The sequence below is a fragment of the Pipra filicauda genome, unplaced genomic scaffold (genome assembly GCF_003945595.2).
Source record: "Pipra filicauda isolate LSUMZ 115617 unplaced genomic scaffold, ASM394559v2 scaffold394_size754893_pilon, whole genome shotgun sequence".
In the NCBI taxonomy this organism is placed as follows: Eukaryota; Metazoa; Chordata; class Aves; order Passeriformes; family Pipridae; genus Pipra; species Pipra filicauda.
Window position 1 is genome coordinate 33222 of NW_024104525.1, and position 11315 is coordinate 44536.

Below are 11315 nucleotides of genomic sequence, written 5' to 3' on the forward strand. Positions count from 1 at the left end.
CCCGTGGGGGGGAAGGCACAAAGCTGTGTGTGCCCATCCCCGAGCAGGTGCTGTGTCCATCCCCTGTGTGCCAGGTGAGCTGGGGCTTTGCTGCAGAGCTGCGGGCGCTGATTTGAGCGGCTGCAAGTGCTGAGATGGTGGGCACCCAGGAACACCAACTGTGCCTGGCCACGGAGCCTGCAAGGAGGAGCAGAGACAGCCCTGGCAGTGTGGGGGGCCAGGTTGTCCCTGTGCCTTCCCCTGCAGGCCCTGGCTGTCCCTGCTGGGCCCCTGTCCATCCCCATCAGGTCCCTGCCCGGCCCCCCGGGCTGAGCTCCCCCCAGGAAGTGCCGTGGAGCTGAAGCTGCTGCCATCCCCCCCTGCAGCCGCTGCCCCAGGCAAGGGAGCAGCAAAGGCAGGGCCAGGAGCAGAGGCAGCAGCAGGGGAGCCCTGGGGGGGCCGGGAAGGTCTTGTGTGGGTCAGGAAAGAGGCGCTGGGCACGAGGCCGGGGCTGTGCTGAGCAGGCCCAGCCCTCACATCCCCCCAGCCAACGCCGGCTGCCGGGGGGCTTGGGAGGGACCCCCAGCCCGTGTGCCCCACACTGAGCTGGCAGAGAGAGAGCCAAGGGACAGGGCCACGGGCAGGGCCCCGGGTGAGGGACAGGCAGGGCCATTGCAGGGCCACGGTGAGGGCACAGCCTGTGGCAGCAGAGCTGCCCAGGGCCAGGGGCAGCCGGGGCTGTTGGGACCAGCCAGTGCTGGGGCCGAGCAGAGCACGAGGCCTCTTGCAGAGCCCTGGAGCAGCCTCCCACTTGCCAGCCCCGCCCTGGTGGGGTGACACTGTCCCCTCCCTGCAGGACACTGCCCCAGAAATCTTTGTGGTGACCTTTTGTGTCTATTCCTGTTTTGTGATCCATCCTGGGGACCCAAGGGATCCTCTGCCATTCCATCCATGCAGCAGGAGTCACCCTCCTGCCCTTGACTCCCTGCAGAGGAACAAGTGCCCTCTCTCTGTTTGGGAGAAGCCAGATGCTGCCCCCGGGCCATCAGAAGTGGTGCTGAAGCCTCTTTCAGCCCAGCCCCGGGTGCAGTTTTCTCATCCCCTCACCGAGTGCCCGCTGCCCCAGCCGGCACTGACCAACCAGGGCGTTTGGCACACTGGGATTGGTGGTTTGGAGAAACAGCCCCGGACTGGCAGGGGGACAGATAAGCTCGGACAACAGCCCTGGTGAGTTTGAAGTGATACTGCATTAATACAGCTTTTGATTAATATACAGCAACTCAATCAAGTGCTCATGAAATGGTCTCATTCCCCTCATTCTCCCAATTAAACACTTTTCTTTGGGCTGAATCTTCATATTCTGGAGTACTTTTTGGCTGAATCCTAACTTTTTGCAGTTTGGGAGGGTTCATCTTGCTATTTCTGAAGGGTTTTTTGCCTGAGTATCGATGGTTTGGGTTTTCTGGGCTGAATCTTGGTGTTTTGGAGGTTTTTATGGACACAGGATTTCTGATGTGTTCTAGAGATGGACTTGGGCAGGAGGAACCCCCAAGCCAACGTGCTCAGCCCTTGTTTTCCCCCCCATCAGGATTTCTCCTTCCCGAAGCTTGGCCAGATGAAGGAGGCTGCGAGGAAGAGGAAGATGCCTTGGTCCCCCCAGGCAGGTGAGGAGGAAGTCAGTGTCCCTTTGGGCGGGTGTTGTGCTGGCTCTGTCAGCCGAGCATGGCCCCGGCTGCAGGACAACCCCGCTGGCGCCGCCGTCCTGCCGGGGCCGGAGTTGGGGGGATGTCCTTGGCCTTCCCTGTGGGCCGGAGGCAAATCCCCTGCCTGTCCTTCTTGCTTCCTGCCCCAGGCCCCGAGGTGAAGACGGAGAGCCCGGAGGACAAATCCCCCCGTGAGACCCTGGTGGGAGAGGCCGTTTTGAAGGGCTCCCCGGCGCAGGAAGGCAGCGGGGAGGAAAAGGGCCGGAGATCCCCCCACAGGAGGGGCTCCAAAGCCAGCCCAGGGTGCTCTGAGGAGGAAAGAGCCAGCCTGTGCCGGGAAGGCAGCCGGAGCTTGAGGGGGAGCTCCGACCTGGTGGTCCCTGAGCAGCCTCCCAGCAGGGAGAAGCCCTTCAGGTGCTTGGAATGTGGGAAGAGCTTCAAGGCCAGCACCACCCTCCTCATCCACAAACACATCCACACTGGAGAACGGCCCTACACGTGTGGGGAATGTGGGAAGAGCTTCAACTGCAGCTCCAACCTGATCCGACACAAGCGCATCCACACTGGGGAACGGCCCTACACGTGTGGGGAGTGTGGGAAGAGATTCAGGGACAGCTCCACCCTCCTCACCCACCAGCACATCCACACTGGGGAACGGCCCTACACGTGTGGGGAATGTGGGAAGAGCTTCAACTGCAGCTCCAACCTACGCATCCACTGTCGTGTCCACACTGGAGAACGGCCCTACACATGTGGGGAATGTGGGAAGAGCTTCAGTGACATCTCCACCCTCCGCAGCCACCAGCGCATCCACACCAGAGAGCAGCCCTACACGTGTGAGGAGTGTGGGAAGAGCTTCAGTACGAGCTCCAGCCTCCTCGTCCACCAACGCATCCACACCGGAGAACGACCCTACAAGTGCTTGGAATGTGGGAAGAGATTTCAGACCAGCTCACATCTCCTCCTGCACCAGCGGACGCACACGGATGAGAGGCCCTTCCGCTGCACTGACTGCGGGAAGGGCTTCAAGCAGAGCTCCACCCTTGTCACCCACCGGCGCATTCACACTGGGGAGCGGCCCCACAAGTGCTTGGAATGTGGGAAGAGGTTTCAGACCAGCTCACATCTCCTCAGGCATGAGCAGACACACACGGATGAGAGGCCCTTCCACTGCACCGACTGCAGGAAGAGCTTCTGCCAGAACTCCGCCCTCGTCACCCACCGACGCATCCACACCGGGGAGAGGCCCTACAAGTGTGGGGAGTGTGGGAAGAGCTTTGCCCAGAGCTCTACCTTGACCAGACACCAACAGACCCACCGGTAAGAGAAGCGCCTCGAGTGCCCCGACTGCAGGAAGAGCTTCGACTGCTGCTGCAACTCCATCAGCCATTGAAGGACCCCCGTTGGGTGATCCACAGGGACCCACGTTGGGCACAGACCTGGTGACCCTTGTTCCAGGTGATCCATGCTGGGCACACACCTGGTGACCCGTGTCCAGCCCCTGTCCCGACCCCTCTGACAGTGAGGGTGACCCAGGGTCTTGTTAACTGATCCCTTGGGCAAGATTAGAGTTAGTTTATCTATCTATCTGTCTATCTATCTATCTATATATATGTAGGGTTCAATTTAGATCAATTTTGTTTCCCTGTAGAGTAGGTTTGGGGCAGTTTTGGCTCCTGTCTATAGTGATCTAAAACCATAAAAATAACACTTCCTCTCTCTGGCTCCAAGCCCAGCCTGTCCTTTCCAGGAGTGGATGTTCTCCCCCCTTCCCCGGGCCGTTCCTTTGCTCCTGGGCAGGAAAGCCCCCGCTGCTTCTGCAACTGGAGAGTGTTGGAGCCGTGGACCATTAACATTCCAGTCTCTCCCAGCTCTGCACCCCAAAAGTCGAGCGGGATCAATGTGTCCCCTCAAAGTGACTCAATCCCGTAGCAGTTCATATTCCAGGCAGAATGCCAAAGGGCATCCTGGGACTCAAAGTCCTTCTGTCTCTGTCGCACGTGCACAGTGAAGTGCTCGGATGGGAGTGCTTGAGGAGGTCCCATGTCACCGTTTGAAGTGTCTGTATAAGCTTGTGTTGATCTTAATAAAGCTCATTGGGTTACTGCACCCCCATGTCGACTGGGTTCGTGCAAGACAAATGCTCTAAATGGCCGCCCCAATCGGGACATTCAACAGGCGTCGGTAACCAGAGGCCAAAGGCCTTGGGACATCTTGCCATGGCATCCGTCCTGATGGAATTCCAAGGAAAAAGGAAGAGCTCTTCGACAAATCGTGCGCATCAGTCACCTCTGCAGAAACAGGACAAAAAGGGAAGAAGGATGGAAAAGGACAAAAGAAGAAAAATCCGGCTTCGGCAAACAAGAGGTGACCTATTAGGATGGGAGGGATGTATTCCCACCCACGAGGGGAGGTGTTCCCCAGAAATTAAAGAAGAAGCTGAAGCTGTCAGCCAATTCTTAAAAACGCTGGACAAAGACGTAGCAGAAAATAAACTGTTGGCGCTCTTAAATTGGATCATCACAAATGAACCGGCACTTCCATCAACCAGAACCCATCAGATACATCTTGGCGAGGAACTGGAAACGGACTCATCAAAAAAGCGAGTTCTGGAGGCGTTGGAGGCATTTAAAAACTGGGCTGCATGGAAGGAAATAACGATGGCCTTATATGCTCGCTACAGGGGAGCAAATCCAGCCGCAGCAATGGGCCCTGCTTCCCCTGTCCCTCCTGCAGCCCCTGCTGTAAGGGGGTACTTTTGAATTAACTGATCAATGGAGCACAGAGGCGTGAGAACGGGATCATATTAGGATGTGAAACCAGCTAGAGTATGGTACAATGTAACTTCATGGCAGGAGCGAATTGGAAGGTCCATTGTGCTTTTTAGCAAGTCAGCTTGATATCCCCTATTATCAGAGCTGAGTTCTTCCTTGGTTTTGCTACATATTGCAAGATAGATACATCTACCCTTGAAACACAGTGGTAGAGGTCATCCATAGGAGTGAGAAAGAAAATGATGGAAGATTCTGTGGGCAGGGGTCGCTCGCCCCTTGCCCCACAAGTAGGGCATGCGCAGACTGTTGCCATGAGGTGATGATCAGGCGGGGTTTGGCTGCCACTCAGGCATCACCTTATACTGTGCCCTGGCCCTACGTGGTGTAATGTGGAGCTGATAAAATGGGGTGTCAGAGCTGCTGAGCTGAGCGATCCTCATCCTGCCACCGAGCCTGTGTTGCTCCGCGGGGACGCCCGCTAAGCACGGGCACCGACCAGCTGCTGCAGATCCTGACAGCCCTGGCCTGTCTGTGTGGGTAAGCACAGGTTATTGAGAGGAAGCAACTGAGAGAACAAACTTTTTAATATCCTTTTAGTGTTCCTTTAATTCCCCTTTTATGTTTATAGGATTTTTTTTTTCCTTTAGTTTCCCTCTTTACTAACCAATATCGTGTTATCCATAATATTGTGTTAAGATCCTTTTTTGGTATCCCTTTTCACTTGTTAATACTGTATTAAATGCTGTTAGTAGTATTTGTTTTAACGCTGCCCCATAAGGTGGTTATTTTGTATCCTTTTTTAGTTTTAGTCCTTGATTCTCTTTGCTAAGTTTATTATTATTATTATTCTCACTGTAATAAAAGATATTTTGTGTGTTTGAATATTTCTGGCACTTGTCTTTATTCCGGACATGTATCCAAACTGTTACAATTCCCTCCCACAGTGGTTCTGCAATCCCTGCCTTGTCCTTCCCATGCCTGGCAATGGCTGCAGCAGGACTTAACCCTCTCCCCATCCCTGCTGAGCCTGAGCAGTCTGGAACTCTGCCAACCCTCCTTGCTGCCCTGTTTGCAGACTGGTTCCAGGTCTGCCTTTGCCAAGGCCCCAGGAAGCTCTGGGCTGGCTCTGGCCTTTCCAAGGGTTTGGGAGAGGTCTCCCAGTGACACTGCCCAGCCTTCTCAATATCCCTGACACCAAACCCTTTTCCATAGCCCACACTTGCAGAGGAGTGCCCAGGACACAACACAGGTTGTCCTGGTGGTTGTGGAGAATGAGAAGGGATTTCTTCCTCGAGGCCAATCCCTCCAATTGGATTTGAGTGCAGCTGAAAGGTTTCCTCAGCATTTTCCCCAGTGCCTCCCTGCCCTGAAGGTTTGTGGCCATCAGGCTGGAGCTGAGGGGGTTGGGCAGGTGCCTGAGGAGGGGGTAGAACAAGGGCTGTGTCCAACTGTGCCAGGAGGGCTGTGCTGGGCAAGGATGAGGAGGCTGCAGAAAACAGTGGCACTGGGGAGGGGAGAGGAGCAGGGGGAGAGACCTTGTGCCTGCCCACGCTGGGCAGGAGCTGCCCCAGGATGGCAGCTCTGAAGCACTCCCAGGATGTCCCTGGGAACAGGAGGGGAAGACTGGATCTGAAAATGGAACCTGGAAAGCAGAGAGCAGGAGTGTCATGGGGGCACTGCAGGAGAGTTCCAGCCCTGGAGCAAGGTCACAGAAGAAGTGACCCAGTACATGCAGTGGCCTCAGAAGATCCCACAGCATCCTGGAGATGCTGTAAGGGAGCCCAGCTCTGCTTCACAAGTTCCCAGGGCCTGTCCCTGCCTGTGCTCCAAGGGCTTCCACCCCCCAGGACTGTGCTCAGAGAGCACTCAGGCCTTACAGCGTTAAAGGGGCTCAGGAGGACAGTGTGGGAGTGGCAAGAGAGCAGCTCTGCAAAGACCAAGCCCTGCTGCTCCCTGGCAGTGCTGCTGGGCTGGGATTATTGTCCCCTTCCCCTTTGCAAATACCCCCTGTCCTGCAGTGTGCTGTCCTTTAGGAACATCTGAGAAGAAGGGTCTTGGACAAAGAAGGCACTGCAGGGTCCTTTATATGGTTTAAATACTCAGAGCACAATTTATCATTTATACATCCCTGGGTCAAATTGAATGTGTAGACACTAAATTAGAAGGCAGAGGCATAATAATATTTCATTGCACAGAAAATTATGGCAAGAAGAACTCGATGACGTCCACAAAAACCTGAGCAGGAAGGCTGGGGAATTAAGGAGTCCCATTCTGAATGCTACACACCAGAAAACAGGCACTTTATTGCTCCTGAAAAGCATCCAGTCATCATGTTCCTCAGGGCATCCTTGAGCTCTTGGTTCCTCAGGCTGTAGATGAGGGGGTTCAGTGCTGGGGACACCACTGAGTACAGAACTGACAGGGCCAGATCCAGGGATGGGGAGGAGATGGAGGGGGGCTTCAGGTACGCAAATGGGCCAGTGCTGAGGTACAGGGAGACCACGGCCAGGTGAGGGAGGCACGTGGAAAAGGCTTTGTGCCGTCCCTGCTGAGAGGGGATCCTCAGCACAGCTCTGAAGATCTGCACATAGGAGAAAACAATGAAAACAAAACAACCAGGTGCTACACAGCCACTAACCCCAATGAGCCCAATTTCCCTGTGGTAGCCTGAGTGTGAGCAGGAGAGCTTGAGGATGTGTGGGAGTTCACAGAAGAACTGGCCCAGGGCATTGCCCTGGCCCAGGGGCAGGGAAAATGTATTGGCTGTGTGCAGCAGAGCATTGAGAAAGCCAGTGGCCCAGGCAGCTGCTGCCATGTGGGCACAAGCTCTGCTGCCCAGGAGGGTCCCGTAGTGCAGGGGTTTGCAGATGGCAACGTAGCGGTCGTAGCACATGATGGTGAGGAGGAAATACTCTGCTGAGATGAAGAAATAAAAGAAAAAGAGCTGTGCAGCACATCCCATGTAGGAGATGGTTGTGGTGTTCTGGAGGGAATTGTGCATGGCTTTGGGGACAGTGGTGCAGGTGCAGCCCAGGTCTGTGAGGGAGAGGTTGAGCAGGAAGAAGCCCATGGGGGTGTGCAGGTGGTGGTCGCAGGCTACGGCGCTGAGGATGAGGCCGTTGGCCAGGAGGGCAGCCAGGGAGATGGCCAGGAAGAGCCAGAAGTGCAGAAGCTGCAGCTCCCGCCTGTCTGCCAATGCCAGGAGGAGGAACTGGGCCATGGAGCTGCTGTTGGACATTTGTTGTTTCTTAGCATAGGGCCTGTTCAGAAAAGGAAAAGACAGGGAACAGTTAAGACAGACCTCTGTGAAAAAGCAACTGCATTTCTAAGAGAAATTGATGTGTCAAATGTCACCAAATGCACTGCCAAGGAGTCAGTTTTACTCTGCTGAAGTGGGACATGGAACTTTTTTGGTAGAGCTCTCACACAAGGAATGTCAGAGGTAACAGACCTTGAATCCCAAAGTTCCACCTCTACACTCATGACTCAGAAGAGCTGGGGCTGCAGAGCAGAAACTTAGCCTGAGCTTAGAATAAATGTTACTGTGTTTTTTATTTTTACAATCACACCTGGGGAAGGTTCTGTTCCACTGCAAGAATCCTCATGTCTATGGCCCAGCACACAGTGCCCAGCAGAGCTGCAGGGAAGGGCCCCAGAGCTGCCTGAACACCCCCTCCCCCAGGCCTTGGGGGCACTTGCCCCCCACTCCCTGCCCAGGGCTCTGCTGCCTGGAGCTGTCCCTGCCAGCAGCTGCTTCCCTGGGCCAGGGCTGAGAAAGTGACACTGATGTATCTATAAGACAGTTTTGATGTCTGATACTCTCAGGTTCAATCCCCTCTAATCTAACAGAGTTCAAATTGCAGTGTCTCCTCCTGTGCTCAGAGATTGATTTCCCTGTTGCAGTCAGCACCCAGACAACCCAGAGTATAACACTGAAAGAACTGGTTCATTCTCTTTAAGGTACCCCCTGTCTGTCTGTGCCTCTTGCAAATACCTTCTGGGAAATTTCCTGCTTTGATCTGGAGCTGTGACCAGCCCTCATCCCTGCAGCCCACTTTGGAGATCAGAAGGACTCTGCCCTGCTCTGCCCTCCCAGGAGTTGTTCCTTCCCCACAGCCCTTCTCCCCCAGCCCCGTGGCAGCTCCTTGGCCGGGCTGAGAGCTGACCCTGGCAGGCAGCAGAGTCCCTGCCCCAGCACACAGAGCCCTGGGGGCAGGACCCTGCTCTGCCCCACAGCCCTGGGCACCCCTGGCTGCACCCCCACCTTCCCACCCCACAGCCAGCCCTGGCACAGGGAACCTTCTGGCCCTGGGCCTCTGAGGGGGCAGCAGCAAGTCCTGCTCTGCAGCAGCTTCTCCTGCTGCACCCCAGCAAATCCAGCAGAGCCATCCTGACAGCTCCTGCCACTGCTGCCATTTGGCAGCTGGCAGAGGCACTTGCAGGAACTCCCCTGCACTGCTCTGCAGCCACAGCCTGACCGTGGCAAAGGGCTGGCAAGGTTCCTGCCCTGAGCAGCTCTGCCCTGTCCTCCCAGCCCAGGATCCCTTGAACCTCCTGCTCCCTTCTCCTCTCTGCCCTTGCTGCCTGCAGCTCCTGCCCTGCTCTGCCATGTGGCCACTTCCCCTACACTGCAGCAACTGGGAGAGTCCTGCTGAGAGATCCTGGAAGCTGTGGGATGTGCCAGCTTTAGGAGATGCCTCCAGGAAGGGAAGCTGAACTTTCCTACAGCCAGAGAATTCTTCCTTCAAATCCTGGGAAGGTTTCTCCTGTGGTGAGAGCTCAGTCACCTCCCAGCCCAGGCTGCCTCTCATCTCTCTTCCTTCTCTCCTGTGCCCTGGGTGCTGCAGGCAGTGCCCTCAGCCCTGCTGGGCTGTGCAGAGGAGCTGCTCACCAGCAGAGCTGTCTCTTTGAAGCTCTTCTTGCTTGCCAGGAGCTCCCTGTGTGCCAGGAGCCCGGCCCAGCTCAGCAGCACAGCAACAGCCCCAGGCAGCCCTTTCTCTGCCCCTCTGGGCTCCCTCCAGCTGTCCCTGGGGCTCCAGGGGAACCTGCTGGCACACAGCTGAAGGAAATAATGATGTTCCTTCTCTCAGCTGGGCACAGACACTTCTTTCAGCACTGTCATTTCTCCAAACAGACACAGAGTTAAGTTCAAGAGTCCCCTTTTCATGTCCCATCATTAGACAGGAAACCCAGACAGTGCCCAGGAGGGATCTCCTTCACCTGCACTGAGGGAAGGGACTCAGCTGAGTCAACAGAGGTGTCTCCTTGTGGCTCTGCAGACCTGGGGCCAGAAGGACACTCAGCTCCCTCCACAACCCCCATGGGCTGGGATTCCTCCTGCCCCACTTCAGTGGGCCCAAAACAGGCCCCTGCAGGTGACTCCTTGTCCCAGCTCCCATGGGAATGAAGGAAGACCAAAGCCAGGAGTGACCTGCTGGGACACAAACCCCTGGTTCCTTCTGAGGGGCCAGAGGTGACTGAGATTCCTGCTGGGAACTGCAGGCTCCAATGGAGCAGTTCCTAGGGACAGGGCAGCAGTTGTGGGATCTCCTTGGAGGCTGTGGGACATTACTTTGGCCAACTGTGGTGGCAGAAGGTGCCCACATGTAGGACAGGGGAACCTGTCACTGTTCCTTCTGTCCAGGGCAGCCCCTAGAGGTGTTCAGGTGACCAAATGGAGTCAGGTGGCACAGGGAGAGAGGTCTCTCTCCTGTTCTTTATCGGGGTATTTTCTACATGTCCTCAGAGTACAATGGCAGTTGTCTCCTGGACATCCCTTCAATGCTGAACCTAATTGAGGGCAGCTGAGCCTGGATTGAACAGCCAAAGAGGGGCCTGTAGTGCCAGGGGAGGTGCCAGGGCTCTGCAGCACAAGTGCAGCAGCTGCCCTGGACAGCACAGGGCCTGTGCAGGAAGCCCGTCCCCATTCCCAGCAGTTGTGGGACAGGCACCACCCAGGGCTTCTCAGACACACTGGGGGCCTTTGGGGCAGGGAGTGAATCCCAGCCCTGCAGGGACACAAAGGCTGTCCCTTCTCTGCCCAGCCAAGGCCGGGCCAGGCACGAGTCCAAATCCCATCAGCCCAGGCTGTCCACACTTGTTTCCTCCCTCTGCTGGCTCTGCTCTCCCCCAGCATTTCAGCAGCATGTGCTGATCTCCTCAGGGATCAGGCCTGGGATTTTCCCCCTGGGCCTGAGTCCCAGCACGTCCACCCCCAAGGCCATTGTCAGCAAAGCCTCTGCACAGCCCAGCTCTCGGGGCTTTCAGAGCAGCTTTCCCCACTGCAAGTCTGTTCTGACCCCGGTGCCCCCGCTGAGGGGCTGCAGCCAGACAGGCCCCAATGCCCTGCGTGTGGGGCACAGGAGGAGGAGCTGCAGCCCCAAGTCTCTCTTCCTTCCACTTGCAGGCAATAACAGCCCAGGCCTGCTGAGACAGTTCCCAGGTTTTGGTGCTGTGATGGGCTGGGAGAGAAGGCCAAGGAGACACAGGAGAGAAAGAGCAGGAGAGAGGTGTCCTCAGCGGGAAGGAGCTTCTGGGACCTGTGGAGCTGCTCTGGGGGATGAAGGAATTGGGTGAACTTTTGTGGGTGAGGGTCAGAGGAGAGAGTGGTTTGGGTGACCTTGTGGAGTGAGACAAAGAGCCCATTGAAGTTGGCTTTGATAACCCTGGAATTCACTGGAAAGGCACCAGGACAGGATGCAAAGAGTCCGAGAGGTTTGTGCAGGGTCTTGTTCAAGACCCCCCTTGGCACACAGGCCTTTAGAGCACAGCTGGCAGGTTGGTGGGCAACAGGGAGGCTCATCTGCATCTGCTTCTGTTCAAGAGGAACCCAGAGGTTCCCTTAGAAACTAACCATAGC

At 56.1% G+C, this 11315-nt stretch overlaps 1 protein-coding gene across 1 annotated transcript; it reads left to right on the plus strand.

Moving 5' to 3' along the window:
* Window positions 1-2082: 2082 nt before the first annotated feature.
* LOC113984847 (zinc finger protein 253-like) lies at window positions 2083-3680 on the plus strand (the record flags this gene model as incomplete). Its single annotated transcript, XM_039385098.1, has 1 exon — window positions 2083-3680. A coding segment is annotated over one exon (924 nt), but the record flags the coding sequence as incomplete, so codon positions are not given.
* Window positions 3681-11315: the final 7635 nt, after the last annotated feature.